The 23,026-nt window shown below is 40.6% G+C and overlaps 1 protein-coding gene and 1 pseudogene across 14 annotated transcripts in view; one reads left to right on the top strand and one right to left on the bottom strand.

Moving 5' to 3' along the window:
- Positions 1 to 23,026, bottom strand: part of TRIP12 (thyroid hormone receptor interactor 12) — a 153,617-nt gene that overhangs the window by 46,324 nt on the left and 84,267 nt on the right. For 13 of the 14 annotated variants that reach the window (XM_047773702.1, XM_047773703.1, XM_047773700.1 and 10 more), the window contains 4 exons: positions 21,190 to 21,326; positions 16,646 to 16,729; positions 15,372 to 15,467; positions 3,285 to 3,433 (listed from right to left, as the gene is read on the bottom strand). In XM_047773702.1, coding sequence (XP_047629658.1) covers positions 3,285 to 3,433; positions 15,372 to 15,467; positions 16,646 to 16,729; positions 21,190 to 21,326 — 466 coding nt within the window. The remainder of the gene's footprint in view (positions 1 to 3,284; positions 3,434 to 15,371; positions 15,468 to 16,645; positions 16,730 to 21,189; positions 21,327 to 23,026) is intronic. The other variant, XM_047773701.1, reaches the window with a different exon arrangement.
- LOC125122341 (small ubiquitin-related modifier 2-like) lies at positions 4,457 to 5,689 on the top strand (annotated as a pseudogene).

Consider the following 23,026-nt stretch of genomic DNA (forward strand, 5'->3'; position numbering starts at 1 on the left):
TAGAACAGTATAAGCCAGAAATTTTACTATACAAAAATAAGATCCAGTTATAAGCTAGCACGCGTATACAAGAAATGATTATGCTTAAGGATGGCATGACCCACACACTGCAGCACTGACTTGGGATACTCATCACCTCATGATGCAGGGGAAAAACAAAGCCTTCTTGCTGCTTGCAACCAACCCTTCCCCCTTTCGGAAGCCCATTAACATGTCACCGAGGACTTAACAGGTGTCAATAAATACTTAATACGTCAATAAATAAACAGGCCAGCAATGCACTGACATTAGTTAAATAAACTATCAGCACAGATTTAAAACCATAGCTTAAACTCCTGTAAATTAGCTTCTCTAAAAGTTGAGCTAAGCATCTTTTAACTCAGATGTAAATATAGAGAGTAGCATAGGATTTCAACACAATACAATCACATCAAAAGCTAATTATGTACCAATTAAAACTGAAATTATTATTATTCTACATATGCATGAGTTGGTCTAAATATCTGATTTTATTTTGTTTTTCTTGTGGAAAGACCTTAAGCATATTTCAACCACAGTTTTCAGAGGAGGTGATGCAAAACTACATCTTCCTGAAGCACCCAAAGCTACCAAAGAAAACTCCCTCCTTGGGGAAGCAGACAACCAGTCTTCTAGTTCAATTGAAAAATTTAAATGCATTGAATTTAAGCTATAAAGTACCCTTCAATTAAATGTTTTTTGGTAATAACAAGACATCAGGTGTTCTGATACAGTACTTATTTAATGTGAATGTTTTCTCAGCTCTGAATTATCCTGGGCAAAATATATCTATATACCAGAGGTACTGATAACTGCTTTTGTTTAAAAACACCATCCCCCCAACCACACACGTGAGTGTGCACAGTCTGTCTCAAATCACCTACAGTTAGTGACTTAAAACACTCTAAATTGAGATGGGTTGTTACGGTAACAGAAAAAGGAATAAGTTTTCCACTTCTTAAGGTGGTGGAATGAACCGGGTAAGAGCACATTTGGGAAGGATTGCTATAAACAGATTCTTCACCAAAAATGGCTATTATGGTCAGACGAGTGTACAGTGGTTGACGGGTATATATTCATCATCACCAACTGTGATGAGAAGAGATCTAGACAACTCACTATTAAGAGCTAGAGCTAGCTGCCTTGTGCAGGTCTGTCAGGAATTTAAATCTCATCAACAATAAGCAAATTAAGTAAATTGGATTATGTGTTATTTCCACCTAGATTTAACAGCTTCTTTATTTAACTAATAAAAACTGCATTTAACAGGGAAAGTATATGGTAAAGCTAGTTCTTTGTTATTTATTTTTAAAAGAACAATAACAAACAAACAAGGAAGTTTAATTCAGGTCACAAAAGCCAGCTCCTGAAGCAATCAATTAATTTGAGTGTGAATATTAACATAAGCAAAATGTCAAAGTACAAAGGCTAATACTGCTTTCATGAAACATTAAAAAATTAACATGCATACCTGCAGGATGGAACCGCTAGGACCTGAGAGCTAGCCTTCATTACTGTGAGGTCTGCAGGGCACTCACTTGTCACTCCCTGCCAGAGCAGAGCCATCCCACAAGAAGTAATAGGCAGAATAAGGACTATGTCATCCTTTTTGTGTGTGTGTGTGTGTGGCAGGGGGTGGGGATGGCAGAGACTGTAGCAGGAGGAAGATCTCCAGGCAGGGACTGAACCTGGACCACAGCTATAACCACAGCCACAGCAGTGATGCTGCAGGATCCTTAACCCTTTAAGCCACCAGGGAACTCAGATGCCAGTCATCTTGTATGGGACTGGCCTTCACTCAGCTCCCTCTGTAATTTAGATAATGTGATCAAATAAGACAATTTGATGGCTCACAATTTCATTTTTGTCATCTTTACCAGATGTGTAAACAAAGACCTAAATAATAATTATTTTAACCTCCAAGGTAAAATACGTTATGAATGTATTCATGGTGTTTACATTAGTCTTTTGTTAGTATTTCATTCAGACTTAATTTTAATCTTAAGTTACAGCCAATCTCTTTAAATCCTGCACTGAGAAAACGACCAAGCCACTACTTACAAGATGTGTTATACTTAAGGGCCTACATTTGGTAAAGGCATTTCTCCTCCTGTTGTTTTCACAATAGAAAGCTTGAGCTTTTAGAACTTTTAGAGGAGGAGTTCCTGTCATGGCTCAGTGGTTAACGAATCTGATTAGGAACCATGAGGTTGCAGGTTCCATCCCTGGCTTTGCTCTGTGGGTTAAGGATCTGGCGTTGCCGTGAGCTATGGTGTAGGTCGCAGACGCGGCTTGGATCCCGCGTTGCTGTGGCTCTGGCGTAGGCCGGCAGCTACAGCTGCGATTGGACCCCTGGCCTGGGAACCTCCATATGCCGCAGGAGCGGCCTTAGAAAAAGGCAAAAAGACAAAATAAATAAAATAAAATAAATAAAAAGCTTGAGCTGTAAAGATGTTAAATTCTAAATATCAACCTACAACTGCGTTGAAAAATCAGGAAAACATTTTTAACATTGTTTTCCTGTTGTTCAGTACTGTTTCTTTTGTTTTTGCTTAACATAAACCCTTTTTTTTCTTTGCTGGAGGATCCATGTGATGTTACGGCTTGACTGCTCAGCCATGCACACACCTATCCAACATGAAACCTTTAGGCCCACAGAGACAACCCACAAGTGAGCTGCCCGTTATTGCCCTGTGAACTGCCAGTTTAAAAGAAAACAGGATGTAAATTTCGGCATAGTAAGTCAAAGTATTGAGGGAGCTAACAACTTAAAATTTAAAACCATACAGTCATTTAAGTATCAAAGACAGCACAAATATTCATCAAGAAATGGTTTAGACAAGTTCCTGCCATGGCTCAGTAGAAACAAATCTGATGCAGGTTTCCTGGCCTCGCTCAGTGAGTTAAGGATCCAGCATTGCCATGAGCTGTGGTGGAGGCTGCAGACGCAGCTCCGATCCTGCACTTCTGTGGCTGTGGTGTAGGCCGGCAGCTACAGCTCCAACTGGACCCCTAGCCTGGGAACCTCTGTATGCCATGAGTGCTGCCCTAAAAAGCAACCAAAAAAAAAAAAAAAAGAAAAGAAAAGAAATGCTTTAGAAATTTTTACCAATTCATGCATGAAACAAAAGCACTGACACATTCTACTATTTCTTAGTTCTACCATATTTTAAAATTCATAATGAAGATAATCGTGCTTTTGGGAAAAACACAGGCAGCATTAAGAGGACGACTGAGATAAAACGGAGGGAAAAATGCTATCTTACCAAAGCCGGAACGACACTCTTGACAGGAAACCCTCCCAGTGTCTCCTCGTTTCCCATGACCAATAACTGACACATTTCAATAACTGCCTGAAGTTGCTGACTTTCATCACTTGCTTGAAGTCCCTGCAGAAGTTGCTGGGCCTTAGAACCTTCACAAGGAGAAAAACAACCATTTTTAAACATTTGAGAAAATCATTAGCAGGTTTAAGGGAGACTTTACATGGTAGTGGCTGCTTATCTTCTTTGGATCCCAATTAAAGGCTGGGTCTATACCAGGGTTAAGACAGGCTGCTGATAATTCAAGACTGAATTAAATTAGTTGGATTTACTCTGCCTTAAAGCGATGTAACAGTTATTTATATATTTTGGTCTTTTAATTTTTTCTTTTTAAATGACATGAGTTGATTGACTTTTTTTTTTTTTTTGGTCTTTTTTTGCTATTTCTTTGGGCCGCTCTTGCGGCATATGGAGGTTCCCAGGCTAGGGGTCGAATCGGAGCTGTAGCCACCGGCCTACGCCAGAGCCACAGGAACGCAGGATCCGAGCCGTGTCTGCAACCTATACCACAGCTCGCGGCAACGCCGGATCATTAACCCACTGAGCAAGGGCAGGGACCGAACCCGCAACCTCATGGTTCCTAGTCGGATTTGTTAACCACTGCGCCACCACGGGAACTCCCGAGTTGATTGACTTTTAACAGCTGAAACAAAACATAATACCTGTAGGATCGCTATGAACTGCTACCTTTAAAAATACGGATATATGGTAAGAAAAAAGCCTTCTGCAATAATAAAAATTTGGTAAACAATGATGCCCAGGTGTCAAAGGAAATGTCACATATGTCTAAATACTTCTGGCAGAATAAATGGAATCCATGTGACAGTGAAAGGGCGTGGAAATAAAAACAGAACAACACATCTAACAAAAGAGACTGGAAAGAATATAAAAACAGCCAAAAAGACTGGCCTTTTCACTTCCTCTAATTTCACACGCAGATGCTGCTATCACAGCACTTCAGAGTTCTCCTACTTCTAAGGCTCCATTCCATCACCCCAAAATTTGAAAAATGCTAAGACCCAAGTACTACAGTTGTTTATTACTAAGTTGTCAATAAAATGAACAACTCCACAATTACGTTTCAAATTTTTGTGGAGACATTCCTTCTTGTAACCATGATTAACTCCAGTAATGCTTATAAATGTACACCTGATGTTACTTGCAAGCCCTTTCTTGTCTTCTATCTCTTCAGGTTATGCTTTGTATACTGGGTTTTTTCGATTAAGTACTGAAATCCTTAGAAATGATACTTATTTGAAAACTGTTCAGTGAATGTGGAATTCATATGAACACAAAAGGTTCCCCACCCGCCACCAATTAAGCTTCAATGATCTTCTTGGAGGATTTTTTTTCAAAGTGACACTATAATCCTCACAAGGCCTGTGTTCTCTATTATTTAAGGATGTGACTAATGAACTGCGTAACTATCACAGCCTAACTCCCTTTACTTATGTACAGACGGCCTTAAAGGGTCCACCTAAAAATATACTGCAAGAAGGTCAAGTTCAAAAGGCATGATACCATCTTTTTAAAAAATTTTTTTCAAGTCCTTTATTTTTGTAATTGAAGTATTGTTGATTTACAGTGTTGTGTTAACTTCTGCTTTGTACAGAAAAGTGATTCAGTTATACGTATATATGCTACCTTTTTAAAAATATATCCTTTCCCATCACAGTTGTCATAGGACACTGAATAGAGTTCTCGGTGCTGCAGAGTAGGCTCTTGCTGATTAAGAGATACATCTCAAAATTTCTGAAACTAAATAATATCAGTTCCAGTTAGGGCAGGCTTATCATTTTCGTGTTGAAATAGTGTGGAAAGAAAAACAAAATGAGTGAAAGTAACTCTGAAAAAACAATCCTCAGCTGCTTCCAGGCTTGATTTTTAAGTCATGAAACAGTCCATATAAAGTACACCCTAATAATACAACCATCAAAAAAAGGAAAAACTGCTTCTTCTGCGGCTCCTGGTGCTGCCTGTGTGCTCGTTTGGGGCGGACCCGGTACCTCTTTTGTAAAGTGGCCGCCAAGGAGACTCCAACGGAGGTGACTCCAGTGCTGCCACGGCCGAAAAGCCCAAGGAAGGAGTCAGGAAGGAGAGCAACAATCATAATTTGAAGGAGGTGGGGCAGGACGGTTCTGTGGTGCAGTTTAAGACAAAGAGGCGTCCACCACTTAGTGAACGGAGGAAAGCCTATTGTGAATGACAGGGTTTGTCAATGAGGCACATCAGATTCTGATTCGACGGGCAGCCAGTCAGTCAATGAAACAGACACGCCTGTACAGTGGGAACTGGAGGATGAAGATGAAATTGATGTGTTCCAGCAGCAGACAGGAGGTGTCTACTAAAAAGGGAACCTTCTGCTTTACTCCAGAAATCTGTTCCTCCAGACCAAGAAGACATTCTCAATTAGAAAACAGCCATCCGGTTCTACCCCATCCTGACGACTATAGTATATAGTTTTCTCTATTCTTTCGTTTTCCCCTTCCCCATTCCTTTATTGCACATAAAATAACTGGCGTGTGTGCACGAGCTTACTGCGTTTGTTTAAATGGCCAACTGTTTTGATTGACATCAAATGGAGATGGGATACGGAAAAATTCTGGTTCTGTGAAAATACCCCCTTTCTCCATTAGTGGCATGCTCATTCATTTCTTTACATTCCAATAAGTTATTTTGCTCTCGCTGCTTTAAAAAAAAAAAAAATAAATCCTTGCATATCTTGTTCAAGTGGAGGATTTTAATGTTTTTCATTTATCATTGTAAAACCAAAGAAATTTTCTAACTTTTTTGTACGTAGCTATTACATGTAGGGCAAAATGTCTTTAAGTAGGGATAAATTACTCTAAAAGAAATGAATCCTAGATAGTTTTCCCTTCAAGTCCTGTTGTTTAAATAAACCTTTTGTTTAAAATGAAAAGAAAAAAAGAAGGAAAAACTGACGAATGCCACTGGATGTCTTATAAACCCTGAGGCTGGCACACGGATCACTTTAGCACGACCAAAATCATCATTAATATCACTCAACTTTCGAGATGTTCCTAAAAGACTCTATGCCAAACTGAAAATGACAATAAACAGCCAAAGCCGTAATTTTCCTCTGATACATGAGGAGAAACTACCTCAGAGATGAGTCAATTTGGTTTGAAGGATAATTTTATAGTCTTAAAAATTACTAAGAACCTCCCCCCACACCGAAAAGCACTTTTGTGTATGTGGTTTATATCTATTGTTATTTATAAAATGTGTCTAGAACTAACATATTTTCAAATATTTCATTGATTCATTCCATATTAATATAAACATTTGGTGAGGAGTTCCCGTCATGGCGCAGTGGTTAACGAATCCGATTAGGCACCATGAGGTTGCGGGTTCGATCCCTGGCCTTGCTCAGTGGGGTAAGGATCCGGTGTTGCCGTGAGCTGTGGTGTAGGTCGCAGACGCGGCTTGGATCCCATGTGCTGTAGCTCTGGTGTAGGCCAGTGGCTACAGCTCCAATTAGACCCCTAGCCTGGGAACCTCCATATGCCGCGGGAGCGGCCCAAGAAGTGGCAAAAAGACAAAAAAAAAAATTGGTGAAAAAGATCGTATTTTTCCATAACAAAACAATAGTGAGTAGCTTCATTTTATTTTGTTGCAAATCATTTTAATATCAAGTTGAATTAAAAAAACAGCTGTACACTCACCTCTGCTTTAGCTCTCAGTCTGTGATACGATGTTATCTGAGATGTGTGTGAAAAAAAAATGGGTCCTACTTTGTCACAAAGATTACCTTTAAAATATGTACTTATTAATAAAGACAACAACATCAGTAACTGCGTCTACCCAGGACATCCTTACATATAAAAAGGGACTTTTTAACTGGGAGCATGTGACACTGAAGAACACAATGCCGGCCAGTACAGCTCGATGCCACTGCCTTTATGCTTATGAAGGTATCAGTAGTAATTGTTTTGACCTTATGAATTCAGCGCAAGGGTCTCCGGAACAACCTAGGAGTCGAGAGATCACACTTTGAAAACTGCTATCACAGATCACGAGTTGGTAGGCAAACACTTCCTATAAAGAACCAGACAGTAAATATTTTGGGCTTTCAGGCCACAGGGTCACTGTTGCAACCACGCGACTCCAGAACTGTGGCATGAAGGCAGGCCCAGGCAATGCAAAGACTAAGCATGATGGGAGTTGCCGTTCTGGCTCAGGTTAAAGATCTGGCACTGCTGCAACCTGTGGCATATATCACAGATGCGGCTCAGATATGCTATTGCTGTGGCTGTGGTGCAGGCCGCAACGGCAGCCCCGATTTAACCTCAAGCCTGGGAACTTGCATATGCCACAGGTGCGGCCTTAAAAAAAATATTTAAAAATTAAAAAAATAGACTGATCATGGATGTATGCCAATCAAACTTTATTTACAGACACTAAATTTGAATGTCATCTAATTTCTGTGTCACAAAACATTATTTTAAAAATTTTGAGCCATTTAAAAATGTAAAAATCAGTTTTATTTCATAGATTATATCAAAACAAGCAGGAGACGGACTGGGCTGTCGGGCAGTAATTTGCCAGCTACTGATCCAGAGGGAATGAGATTCTAGAGCACTTCAGGAGGTCACTCAAGGCTAAGGTATTCAAGTGAATTAGCCAGACAGGACATTTGCTGAATTCTGGAGATGTGAAGAGGGCTAGGGGTTGAGTCAGAAGTTTTGCTTAGACAGAAAAAACCACCTGAAGTCTCGTGGTGCCCAGAAGGCAAAGTGCCCACAAAGGGAGGAGGCCAGCATCAAACATACACAACCATACCCCACCCCCAAGACATCGGCCACGTTTCGAAACTGCATAATGAATAGAAAGTCTAAGAGGACAGAGACCTGCAAGGTTCTTAATCAAAAACCCCTGGGAGGGTCATAACAGCCAAACTGGGATGAGCCAGAGATAAAAGGAATCATAGCAGCTATAACTCGGTCAACACAAGTTAAAGCTCTGACTAGAGCAAAGTGATCAGTTTCTGACCTTTTGCATTGAACACAGAACAAGAGGAAACCCTCCCTGGTGGAAAACATTTACTTGGGGTCTCCTCAGTTCATATAATCAATTATCAGACCTGAGGAAGCAGAGGACTATGTGACTAACGATCAAAAGGACAACAGACACAGACCTACGCCACTTGAGAATTCTAAGTCTGACTCTGTGACTAAGTTGAAAAAGTAAGCAAAGGTGGACACAATGGATCAGACTATAAAGTATTTATTTTTAACAGAGTACTAGAATTTATTTGGAAAAATCAAATAGCTGTCTAGAATTGGAAAACATACTATCTGAAATTTAAAACTCATGGGTGGGTTTAACCAAAGACTGAGGAAGACAGCAGGAAAAATGGTCAACAGCAAGTTCTCAAAGGGCATTAAGAAAAAATTCTGGGAAAAACGAAAACCAGAACAGAACTAGAGGGACATGGTTCCAAGTCTCAACACATATGCTCTCGATACTCCCAGAAGGAACGGAAGGAGAACATCTCAACAGATAATGAGATGAGAGAAATGATATATGAAGAGATAATGGCCAACAATTTTCCCAAACGATGAAAGATAGCAACTCATAGCTTCAATGGGTCTGTAAAACTTGAGCAATTAAAAGTGAAAAATAAAGTCATATAGACCTAATATATTCAAACTATTAAAAATAAACAATTTGAAAAAGCAAATCTTAAGAGGTGCCAGGGGAAAAAACAGAAACTTAACAGAAACTATGGGAGTTCCCGTCGTGGCTCAGTGGTTAATGAATTCGACTAGGATCCATGAGGTTGCGGGTATGGTCCCTGGCCACGCTCAGTGGGTTAAGGATCCAATGTTGCTATGAGCTGTGGTGTAGGTTGCAGACGTGGCTCAGATCCTGCGTTGCTATTGCTGTGGTGTAGGCCGGCAGCTATAGCTCCGATTAGACCCCTAGCCTAGGAACCTCTGTATCCTGCGGGTGTGGCCCCAGAAAAGACAAAAAGATAAAAAGACAAAAACAAACAAACAAAAAAAACGGGAACTATGGAAACCAGAAGAGGCATTACGAAGTGCTAACACAGGATTTTATACCTGGGGAAAATATATTTAAAAAATTAAGACAGGAGTTCCCGCTCTGCAACAGTGGGTTAAGCCCCTGACTGCAGCAGCTTAAGTCACTGCAGAGGTGCAGGTTGGAACCCTGGCCCAAGATCTTCCATAACATTAAGGCAAATAAATGAAGGGTTTCTCAAACAAAAGCAGAAAGAAATCATTACTAGAAGTCATGCACTATATGGAAAGAAAGTCTTCAGGCTGAAGGGAAACCACTCTGAGAGAAGAAAGGACTTGCAGGAAGGAATTCAGAGCACTGAAAGGGTACCCATGTGGGAAAACGTAACGCTCGGATGTTCGACAACAGCTGCCGCGTCACTTTCTAACATATACGTAAGTAAGACAAAACAGCAGAAGGGATGGCAAGAGTTCAACTGCTCCAAGGTGCTTGCATTGCTTGGAATGTGCTCAGGTATTACAGTACGGTAGGCTATAAATAAGTCAAGGATATGCATTATAATCTCTAGAGTAAACACACACAAAAAGTATACAAGGATCTATAACTAAAAGCAGAAGGAAAACAAATGACACCATACTGTTGTGGCTGGTGGAAATTCGGGATGGTGCAGCTCTAAAAGAGGCTGATTTACAACACCGGCCAAAATGTTGTATGAATTTACCCTTCACACAGCAATCACCCTGCTAGACATCTATCCTAAAAATACCATGGGAAAAATAGGAAAATGTATTTCACTGCAACACAAATAAGACTGGAAATAACCTGAATGTCCAGGAGGGAACTGGCTAAATAAACTCCACATCACACAACACAGCACTAGGGCAGCTCTACAGAAGGAATGCGGAGTCTCCTCGCCCTTTCTCCCTAGGTGTGCGCAAGCGCGCTGTGTGTGTGTGTGTGTGTGTGTGTGTGTGTGTTTGTGTGCGCGTGCAGCAGCAGCAGCTATGAATGATGAACACCAAAAAGCAGACTGTTAGAGGCAAGCAAAGTATGTAAGGTTGACTGCTTTTAAGTAAGAGAGCCGGTGTGTGTCAAGTAGATAACATGGATTTGTTTTTGTTTTCCTAAGTAAATAACAAAAGGACAGACCATAAAATTAACAAAGGTTATTTGCGTGGGAGGAGAAAACAAGCTAAAGAGCTACCAAGAGAAGGGAAGACTTTATATACACATTATAGATTTGATTTCAGGAATTATATAAATATCACAAGTCATAAAAGAGAAATTACATTTTAAAATCGATCCCTAAAAATTAAAAGCAAAATGGGCCAGACCAACTTGGCAGTATGAACACAAAGAATTATTTCAAATGACTCTAAAATATAAAAATCTAACCACAGGAGTTCCTAGTATCCATGAGGATGTGGGTTTGATCCCTGGCCTCGCTCAGTGGGTTAAGGATCCAGCATTGCCATGAGCTGTGGCATAGGTCACAGATGCAGCTCAGACCTGGCATTGCTGTGGCTGTGGTGTAGGCTGACAGCTGCAGCTCTGATTTAACCCCTAGCCTGGGGAGCTTCCGCATGCCGCAGGTGTGGCCGAGAAAAGGAAAAAAAAAAATTGACCACCAAGTGAGTTATGTCCCAGGAACAACAATGACAAAAAAGAGCTGTTACAAAATAAAAACTTCTTCCATATTCGAGCTGCTGCTGTGGCACAGTGGGTTAAGAATCTGGCTGTAGAGGTGCGGGTCCAACCCCTGGTCTGGCACAGCGGGTTAAAGGATCTGCACTGCTGCGGTGTAGGTCAGAGCTGTGGCTCAGATTCATCCCTTGGCCCAGGATGCTGCAAATGCATCCATAAAATTAAGAACAAAACAAAAAGTTCCCAATATTACTACTTTTGGTGTTAAGTTAGAATTTTGTACTGTAGGATAAAGCAAATAGATGACTATGCTCTTACCAATGGGAACTGAAACTTTTGGCATAGGAGAAAGATACAAGATATAATCCCTGTAGCCCTGAATTTGACTTGGCAGTATGAACTCATGATTTTTATCTTAAGAGATTAAATACAATTATCTCCTAGATTTGCCTTTGATAGAACCTAATAACAATGATAAAGCAGGAGTTCCCGTCGTGGCGCAGTGGTTAACGAATCCGACTAGGAACCATGAGGTTGCGGGTTCAGTCCCTGCCCTTGCTCAGTGGGTTAACGATCCGGCGTTGCCGTGAGCTGTGGTGTAGGTCACAGACGCGGCTCGGATCCCGCGTTGCTGTGGCTCTGGCGTAGGCCGGTGGCTACAGCTCCGATTCAACCCCTAGCCTGGGAACCTCCATATGCCGAGGGAGCGGCCCAAGAAATAGCAACAACAACAACAACAACAACAACAAAAAGACAAAAAAAAAACAAACAAAAACAAAAAAAAACAATGATAAAGCAAATAGCAAATATGTCTACCTCTCCGATGATGGGCTCTAAATACCATTTCATATAAAGGAAACCAGGACTGAGGCAATGCCTGATTTCAGGTTAGGGGTGGGGAGTGTTGGGTTTGACACATCAGAAAACAAAGATGGTACCAAAAGCTGAGATCACTTCAGAAGCCAGTCCTAAAAGATCAGATGATGACTGGACAATTTAATCATCAATGAAACATCTAAAACACATCTTTACCCAACTGACGAGGATTTATTTAAAATAAAAGCTACAGCACTTGGAAGGGATGCAAAAAACAACTATTTTAAAAATTGGTAAATAAAGGGTAGGAAATATTTTTCCTTTATCAATTATTCTCTCTGGGCAACCAAAGAGAGAGACATTCTTTACATATTTCAAGTAAATTACTTCTTTTACTTCTAATAAATAAAGAGTGATCACTAGACACAGAATGCTTTCATTTGCAGTCCCTGTTATCTTGCTTCAACTTTGTGTGCTCCCTAATGTTAGAAACACAACCGCTTCTGCAGAACCCTTCCTCACCAGAGGAAGAAAATAAGCAAACTAGAATCTGAAAAAGCCTCTAGATGCAATTACCAGTTGTAAGAAATTTACTCATGACATTTGAGACAATGGGAATTTGACAATGATTGAACTACTGGGAGTTGCCGTTGTGGCGCAATGGAAACGAATTCGATAGCACCCATGAGGATGCAGTGTTCAATCCCTGGCCTCACTCAATGAGTCAGGGATCCCTTGTTGCCGTGAGCTGTTGGTATCGGTGGCAGACATGGCTCGGATCTGGCGTTGCTGTGGCTGTGGTGTAGGCCGAAGCTACAGCTCCAATTAGACCCCTAGCTTAGGATCCTCCATATGCTGCAGGTTCGGCCCTAAAAAGACTAATGAGTAAATAAATAGAAAAAAATTTTTAAAAATTTTAAAAATACTAAGTAACTACTGGTTTTTCAGATATAATAACAGTAATCTGGGAGTTCCCCTTGTGGCTCGGTGGGTTAGGGACCTGATGTCTCTGTGAGGATGTGGGTTCAATCCCTGGCCTCACTCAGTGGATTCAGGATCTGGCGGTACCTGAGCTGCACTGTAGTGTGCAGACACGGATCTGATCCTGCACTGCTGCTGTGGCTGTGGTGTTGGCCGGCAGCTGCAGCTCCAATTTGACCCCTAGCCTGGGAACCTCCATATGCTGCATGTGAGGCCCTAAAGAGCAAAAAAAAAAAAAAAAAAAAGGAATCTGGATTCATGTGCATATGCGTGTTTTAGGGGGCATTACCTTAGACTACATGATGAAATGTTTACAGACAAAATTATTTAATGTCTGGGATTCATTTGAAACTAATACAAGAGGGATGCTGTTGAGTATAAAGATTACGAGTGGCCAAAAGCAGGCACTGCTGAAAGTGGGTTGTGGGCAGGATGGTGTATGGTCTTCTCCTCTGCTTCCAGTACGCAGTTTCTATTAAGTTCATGTGCAATCATCAAGCCTTACTATGGATTTCCGATGTTTAAAGCACATAGTCTTAGGTAGTAGCCCTGCAACAATTTTTCCTTCCAGGCTTCTTCCCAAAAACAAATGAAGTGACAAAATAAATGAAATAAAATTTCTCTTAAACACACACACACACACACTGACTGATGGCAACGTACAGATCATATTTTGATCCTGATTCAAAGAAAGTTTTTAAACGGATTTATGAAAGGACAGGAACAGGTGAACTCTGAACAGATACTCAGGAAAGATTTTCTTAATATAATTGCAATACTGTCTAAAAATGTTTATGTCCTTATCTTCATAGTTACAAATCCAAACATATGCAGAAAGAGTCAGTTAAAAACAATCTTGGGAGAAGAACTGAGGTTACAAAAAGTCACTGTGGACTGACCACTGCTGACGGCTTCATAGAGGTTATCATACTACGAATACTCCCAGCTTCCACGTAGGTTTGATCATTTTCATAACAAAGATCTTGTCATTTCCCCATTTCTAAAATCTTGTTTTCTGAGCTCTGATTAACCTTAGGTTAAACCCCACACTTGCTGCTGGCCCACCAAGGTCTGACATGACCTGCCAAGTGCCTACACTGCTCAGATTTCACCTTCTACTACTTTCCCTCCACTTGCCACAGGCCCCTCCTGCTGTTTAATGAGAGGACAAATTCATTTCCACTTTGGCCTGGCACTTCCTCTTTCCCTCTGATCTGTGCATGGCTGGCTTCCTAACTCCATTTTGTTCTGCGCAAAACCACCATGCCTCAGAGAAGGTTTCTCTCACCAGCCTCTGACCACACCAACAACCTCCTTCCTTACTCTGCTTTGTTTGCCTTCACTGCACTGACACTGCGTGGGGTCTCCTTTACAGTAACTGTCTGGTCCATTGACAGGGTCAACAACAGGGGAGCTTCACATGGGAAGCAACTCTGCTCATCCCCCGATTCATGACTCTGATCAATCTCAGGTAATAAATGACACTGAATAAAAATCCATATTCAAAGGGTCTCAAGAACTTAGCAGGAGGGTATGTTATTTAAGAGCTGACTATCACATCAGGGGAGCAAAGCAAAAGAAAACAAAAACAAAAATAAGTTCTTAAAATCTTGAAGTACAAGCACACACATATGAGCACATGTACACACACTTCATTATTTTAAAGAGTTGTAACATTCGCAAAGCTAATCAAGACTGAAGTCTGCAAATAGCCTACTGATGCAATGGAAACACTTGTGGATGAAGTTATTAAAAATGCTTAAATGTAAATTTTGTTTAAGGAAGCTAAAGAAAATATTCTACATCAGACAAAAATTTAACTGAGTTTGTGATTCTGCAAAAGTTATTCTCAGTTACAAACTGAGACTTAAAGAGTCACTCTTATGTCTACCATATATGATAAGATTTGGTTAAATGAGTCTAGTTACTGGTAACTCTACTGAAGAATCTTTCCCCTCAGGTTCATTTTATAGCTGGCTGCCTAATGGGTCATATCTTATCATTATACCACAAAAAAAACTCAATTCACAAATCTATGCAAATCATGCAATCAGATGCTATGATAATCAGTGTAATCATCTGAGATTCTTTATTCTATAGTTCACGAAAACCAAAGTGAAAAGTCAATTTTGCTGTAAACTGCAGACGGTAGTCTAATGATTCCAATTAAGTAATCAAAAATTAACAGACAGAAGAAAATATTGAAGAGTTGCTATATTTAAAGCAAGAATGTGGGAGTTCTTGTCGTGGCTCAGCGGAAACAAATCTGACTAGTATCTATGAGGATATGGGTTCGATCCCTGGCCTCGTTCAGTGGGTTAAGGACCTGGCGTTGTTATGAGCTGTGGTGTAGGTCACAGACACGGCTTGGATCTGGCATTGCTGTGGCTGTGCTGTAGGCCGGCGGCTACACCTCCAATTTGACCCCCAGACTGGGAATTTCCATATGCCATGGGTGTGGCCCTAAAAAGAGCACCCCCTCCAAAAAAAGAAAACTTTCTTATATGAAGAGGTCAACAGTAAAAACGGTTCTCAACTATTAAGTGTTTTGAGGGGAGGACAAGTTTAAAAGTATTCACTTACTAGCTCCGCTTCCAATTGTTCTGTGGAAAAGCTGTGACATCCGAGGACCAAGAGGACCAAACAGGTGAGGAGGGAGACCCCTGGCCTCTAAGAGAGCTAAGGAACAAAGAAGGGCGGGGGAAGCAGTTGAGTTACCAATACAATTGATCCTGCCTGAACTTTTCAAACTACTGATTCATCTCACCACAACTGATTTAAACAATGTTCCCTTCCATTTTGAACTTTAAGAGAAGCTACATGAAACTTTTCAAGACCACTTGTATATACTACTACTGTAATTAGTACAGGTCAACCAAGGCATCTTAAGGTTTCATGGAGATAATAAGTATCAGTGCCAGTAGGGACCACGCAAAACCTGAGAAAAATCCATAGTAAATATTAATTTTGAAGAAATTATATGTTAAAGCCCTCCTGCACTATAATCATTCTGATATTATTTCCCAATCAGATATTCATCATGAGAGCCTCTAAAAACATACAAAAATTATTTTTACCATCCCAAATGTGAGAAAACTACTCATGAAGGTTCTAGTAAAAAAAATGATTGCCCTAAGTTTCTCCAGGAGCTTAAAAGCAATCTGAAACTGATTTATACATGTTTCTTCTAAGCCTCCCACTGGGGATCTATGACGTAAATCAACTGTCTGAAGACACCGCCATATACTTGCAAAGAATGTATACCTAACACAAAGCTGGGTTTAAAAAGCACTTACAACATGGTAATACCTGGTATTTATGCATATAGTCTACATTCAATTTGGAATAGCTGATCACACACAAAAGAACACAGCCAAAACTCATCCTATTAGACGCACTGTTACTAGGTACCAGAGAACAATATATTAAGCTACCCCTTTTTCAATATCTTCCTAAATTTATTACTAGCTATACATGTAATCACTAAGAAGACAATTTTTAAAATATAAAAATATATAGTATAAGGTTTTTATCTAAACAGTAAAAATGAAGAACCAGAGAGATCATCTTCCAATTCAAATCATGCAATCATCACCCAAAAAAAAGCTTTTTTATGGAGTTACCTTGTGGCTCAGCGGGTTAAGGATCTGGCGTCACTGCTGTGGCTCTGGTTACTGCAGCAGTGCAGATTCAATCCCTGGCCCAGGAACTTCCACAAAAACAGAAAGCTTTTTTTGGAAGTGTGGGCCCTGCTAGATTGTGTTCAAAGGAGCTTATCTAAATTAATTTCAACAAAGAACAGTAGTAACAGGCATTCCATGAAAATGGTTTCTTATCAGTTTGAGAACTATCTTTACCTTGTAATCGTCCCATCTCGGAATCATCTGATTCACTCTCCCCAGAGGTGGTCATGCCCACAGCCCCTGCAACAGAACTAGAAGCTTCAAAGAGGAGAGGGAAAGGTAAGGGTTAGGAGAGGAACATTTAAACTCATTACGTCCAGTTAATCTTAAAAAAGCACAACTTTACAGACAACAGTGAATAAAGACAAATGCGTCTGCCCACTGCTCACCCAGCTGTCTTTCTAGACCTCATCGTAGAGCTTTTATTTAAAAAAAAAAAAAAAAAGATAGCTCAACTAAACAAGCACAAAATACACATGATGCATTTCACTTGTGCACGCCTTTCACAATTTCCTCCTATCTTTGAAACTGTTCCTAAATTAAGTTTTATTTGAACTCCTCTACCAAAAGTCCATAAAGATAACACCACTAAAACCATTGTGATATTTAATAGTTGGGCAGTTAGTCACAGACATAACAGAAAGCAAAACTGACATTTGGGGGAAATACTCCATGTGGATGTGAGCTGCTTTATTTTATGTGGGTCTGCTTTATTTCTGGGCCACAGTCTTGACACAACCATTAACTGTGTCTTCTTGTATTTCAAAAGTGTGCAAAGATTATGCTCTCTTATTTCCAGGACAAAACACTGAAGGTAACATATTACAACTCACCAAAGAGCGCAAAACACTGAAATACAAGAGAGAGGGCAACTAACATGCTGAAACAAGTGTAGAATAAAGAGTTCAGGCTCAGAACGATTCTACGACCCAAAATGCTAACCTGACCAATAATTCGGTCTAAGTAAACAGAGGTTGATTCTATCACGAATCTGACCAGGAGATGAAAATATATTCCTGTAAAACCAGCACTTGTACTGTCCCCTCCTCTCTGTGTCTGCTGAGTCCCAAAGCATCTCTATATGACCATACCACCCACTAGACCTCCAGTCCTGAGCCCTGACGGATAATGACAGAATGCAAGCTAGGAAGAATATTTTTGTCATTATGAAAAGAGGCACATGGATCATATCTGTGAATTCAAAGAGCTTTTCTGAACAAAGAGTTGCACTAGCCACCAGCCCTGTATTCTATAATGCTGTTTGTAAGTAGCATCTATTAAATGCTGCCCATATGGAGCACGTGTGCATGTGTTTCCTCCCAACCACACAAAGAGATATGATAAGCTTTACCAGGTACACGATGAAACCGAGGTTTGGAGGTTTTGAGTGTGCTGGCCCAAAGTCAGGCAACTATCAGTGGCTGTGAGATTTGAACCCGGGCAGTCCGACCTCACAAGCTGTCCTCTTAGGAACGGTACACTATCAGGATCGTAAACATATTCTTCAGTACTGATTTTTAACTCGAGTATAGCTGCTGCTTCACATTTTAGTCTCCATGTTGATCAATGCTGCTATTGGGTTCCAACTATGACTGAACTTAGTGAAGCGGCTCTTAAATGTGCTCTGAAACTCTTCCAATAACGTGTAAAGAAAATAGAAAGTTTTGACAAATTATACACATGTGTTTGTTTTAAGGCACACTCTGGAAACCACACATTTAAAAAACAACCCCCCCTCCGCCCCCCCGCCTGGCCAAGTTCACTTAAGGTAAAGGCTGGACTTCTTTAACGTGACCATGTTCACTGCTGACCATGTGCATCTGAGGGGCCACGGGATTTCCTTTAAACCATTCTACAGGGGAGTTCCCATCATGGCTCAGCGGCAACGAACGCGACTAGAATCCAAGAGGACTCAGGTTTGATCCCCGGCCTCACTCAGTGGGTTAAGGATCCGGCATTGCTGTGAGCTGTATGGTGCAGGTCACAGATTCGGCTTGGATCCTGCATTGCTGTGACTGGGGTGTAGGCCGGCAGCTACAGCTCCCATTTGACCCCCAGCCTGGGAACTTCCATATGCCACAGCTGTGGCCCTTAAAAGGAAACAAACAAAAAGCCTGCTTTCTGTTTACAATCTGACCATGTTCACTTCTTGTGAAATTAAGATTCTCAATGCAAAATATCGGTGTTGGAACATTTGTCCTTACTTCGATTTTCACGTGCGAAGAAGAATACTTGAGTCCCCCATCCTAGTATCTCTAGTATCTGCAAGACTCCATCAGCAGTATAAAGGGATGCACCGTTCTGTAACCCAAAACTAACCCCCTCAGCTCTTGGCCCTGTGGGGAACACATAACCTTCAACTTCAAGAGCTAACCTTTCTTCCATGGAGAGCTAGAGGAGTTGCACTCCACGTCACAGTACACTTCAGAGAGACCCAGCAGGGACACCATTATCATCAAACTTTCCTACGTGTCAGCAACACTGGCGAAGTCAGGGTGTGTGAGTATTCCAAAGACGGAGTACTGCTCTAATACTACGGCTTTTATAACTTGCTTTAATAACTTGCAGCTTTTATCCTCTACACATGAAAAAAGAAATACGCGATGTCACTTATGTCAACGATTTCACTGAAACAGCACGGCAAGAATTGATCTTTAAAAATAAATAATGCAGAAAATGAATATAAAAATAACACTGAAGAGATTAATCTCTTTAAGTTAGTACAAAAACTATTTCAAAATAAATGCTTCAAGTGAAGTGAGTCTCGTAACAACTGCGTAAGAGCTGTCTGCGAATGGATACTTGTCAAAAGATGCCCTTCGTTACCCATTGATTTACACTACATTATCTTGGAGGGTTTTATTTTTCTCTACATTCCAATTTTACATACTGAGAAACTAACGCACGTTACACTGAACATAAGGCGAATAGAAACTGAATATAAAGCTAATAAGTAATTTGCCTTTTTCCCCAGAACTGCTTTAGTGAGCTGGCAGAGGAACCCCTGTCGTGTCCACGAGGGAGGGATCCAGCCTCGACAATGTAATACCTTCAGTGCTGCTCTAGTAACAGCAGCGAACATGCCACATGCATCTTTTACATCCTCTTGGAGAAGACGCAGATCACACTGTGATTTCAACACGGGAGAACCTTTAGGAGGGCAGCGAGCCTCACGAAGCTAATTCCTTGCAGCTTTTATACCCTTAGGTAAATACACAGGGGAGCAAAATTTTAACAGCACTCCTTCATTCTGGCCTCCAGTTAGACCCATTTGTATTAAACGAACTCGAGTTGCCGAAGGGAGGCAGAACAACTCAGCTGTTGCAAACGTGTACTTCTTTTCTAAGACTGGTATTTGAGAGTCAGGCGTTCTAGTTTGGAACCCTGGCAAGCTTAACCCTCACGCATCTCAGTTTTTTCTCATTTATATAATGAGGATAACAGCGCTCACACCGCAGCCGGCTGTTCTGAATGTTAATTGAGAATACATGTAAAATGCTTAATAGAGGGTCTGCCATGGAGTGCACACCCTATAAATGTTCGCTATTAGAATTACCATAAGGAGTCTACTTTAACAACAAACTCAGCAGCTCCCTTACAAAGTGCCATCCATGTGGGAATTGCTCCACCTGGAATGAACATTAACACACTGGCAAGTACAGGCTGCATGAGAACTCGATGAGTTACACATGCAGGGCAAGGCACTTTATTCTTCCAAAATCTACCACTGCACCCTTCGAGAAAACTATTCTAGGAAAAAGGCACCACCAGAAGAGACGCTCTACGTTAATCATGAAATCTGTCATATAAAACCAGGAACGATCAGTAGTAAAAACGTTAAGCTGGACAGAAAGCTGAGACAAAAGGTGGAACACATGGGCAGCAGTGGGCAAACCAGATCTTTCCTGGAAAACTAGGACATATGATCAACCACAGGCATTAAAGAAAAAACTGGCACATATTCTAATATTAAACAACCGTACTTGGAAGAACTTTGTTCAAAAGTAAGAATATATATACCTACGCCTAAACCTAGGAGTATTATCCTTACTTAAGGGGCTCATGCCCATATGTTCCTAATGATGAATTATATACTTTTTTGCATCTATTCTTAATATTAGTGAGAAATGTTTATGACAAGCTACATCCTGCTGGCCACAATCAACCACTGAAGTATTAGCCTTCAGTGTTGCAGTGGATACGTACTTGAGGGGTGGGGGCTGGGTAGGGGTTGGGGGGTTAATATTCACTGTGCTAAGATGCCAAGAATAAACAGTATTCTTAAAATTGCTTAGAATCAAACTGAATATTATTTTTTTTAGAGGTTACATTTTAAATTAAAAGTTACACATATATGAAGCAATTAAAGTCACATCCTTACATTTTTATTATGGATTTAAATTTTTTCAAGCAATCAGTAGGCAACTTTTGTATCTCCTCAAGGTGTAAGAACTTAAACAGAAAGACACTTGATACTTCTGAAAATCCCCTTGAATGTGATTAGCACAAATTTGGATTTGGAAAAAACTTAAATGATAGCAACAAACGAACATAACTAGTCAAAAAAACAGATCTAGAAAGCCAAATGAAAGAGACAAAAATCTTATGGTGACACCTTAGGATCTGTTTCATTATCTGGTATACCTACAGAGAAACTGATCTCCAAATAAATCGTGAGATACATAAACGTGTCTTAGGCCTAAGAAGTGCCAGTCTACCTGCCGCTCCTTGGGGCGTCTCGTCTGTCCGTGCAGCTGAAGAATTCACCGTCTCCTGGTTGCCTTCAGGGTCTGCCATCTTCTCCTGTCGACGAGCTTCAGCTGCTCCTCTTTTGCCCAGGCCAGAGCCTCGCCGACTACAACAGAAAATGCCATCACAGGCGGGCAGCACTGCCAGTGACCAGGAGCAATGTCCACCCAGCACAAAGCTCCAATGCATGGAGCACAAAGCTAGTTTCTTCTTTTTACATGAAAATTGCTGCAGAAAATCACTATGGGTAACAACCAAGACTTTGTACACTTAAAATTCTTCCAAGCTATATCACATTCACAATTCAAGCTTTTGTGTGGCTATGAGCTGTTGTCATCCTTCTATAGCAGTGATTTTTAACTTTGCTGTAAAGCAGAAATTGACACAACATTGCAAATCAACTATACTTCAATAAAAAAAAATTTTTTTTTACAAAGAAGTGACTTTTAGACACTAAATAGTAATGTGCCTCCCTATGCAGAGACAATTCATTTTTAAAAGCTCTCCAATTCCTGCGTGAACAGTGGCTGAGCAGATGGACTTTCCGATTGATACTTGAAAATGGGGGGAAGGCACGGGAAGGGAAGAAAATGGGGAAAAATCCCCGTCGCCTAAATTCCTGATTTCCTAAATCATCAAAGACTTACTAACCTACTAACCTAATAGACAACAGCTCCTCTTTTAAAATAAAGCATTAAATATTCAATATTTATAAATAAATACAGACAGCTAGAAAGACACTTCAGATTGAGGCAAAGAGTAAGATGTGGGAAAAAGAACTATTAGCCATTTCTCATGAAGCAAGTTATATTTTATCAATGAATTTTTTTCTATTTTAATAGTAAAATCAGGAAGTAAATCAGGTAGAGACAAGACTTCCCCAAATTATTACAACTTGATATTGTTTAAACAGCAGCTCCTCAAATTACCTTAGGAAGTACGGACACCCACTACTGAAGAAATGTTTTAAAGTCAAACTACAGTAAAAATCAGATAGTGCCAATTACAGAAGAAGCAGCAGCAGACATAAGTGACATGTAAATGAAGACTATGAGTTAACAGCAAGTTCTAGAAGAGTTTATTACTCCAATTAGTAAAAAAATCCTCCCTAAACAGGGGTTTACTTAGCCAATCTTTCCTTCACAGGAAAAAAAAAAAAAAACTCATTCCAAATCCAAACTACCAAACTAGTGGGATTCAAACTAAGTCATTTAACATTTAACTTGCAGCAACCATGTGACTCAGCACAAGGCTAAGCATGTGCTGCCCTCTAGGTGAGTTAGCGTCTAAAGAGAGACAAAGATGCAGGTGTGACAGGCTAGGCTAGCACTGCATTTGGGAGGAACCTCAATGGATTCAGAAAAGCTTGAGATGAAAAGAGCTGCAGGCAGGTGCCAGACATAGACAGCTCGTGTACAGCCTGGAACTAACTCCACATGCAGTAAGACTGGTGCTGAGGGCAAGGAAGAAGGCTGCAGAGAGAGGACGCTGGCTCACGGGACTGCTCATACAGCCTAAGATGAAGTCTCAACCCCAGTGAATTCAGTGTATACCTCAGATTATAAACCTTAGGTAAACTGGATTCAAAATTTGGTCCCAAATAGGACAAAAGCCCTGAAGAACTAAGAAATTTTCTCAAAAGTCCTCATAAAAATATTGCCAACAAACTTCAAAGACAAATGTACTAATGCCAGGTATTTGGGGGGGGGGGGCAGGATCAAACCCACGCCACAGCAGTGGCCCAAACCACGGCAATAACAACACCTCGTCCTTAACCCACTGAGCCACCCTGACAGAACTAGAAAA

The sequence above is a fragment of the Phacochoerus africanus genome, chromosome 3 (genome assembly GCF_016906955.1).
Source record: "Phacochoerus africanus isolate WHEZ1 chromosome 3, ROS_Pafr_v1, whole genome shotgun sequence".
NCBI classification, from domain to species: Eukaryota; Metazoa; Chordata; class Mammalia; order Artiodactyla; family Suidae; genus Phacochoerus; species Phacochoerus africanus.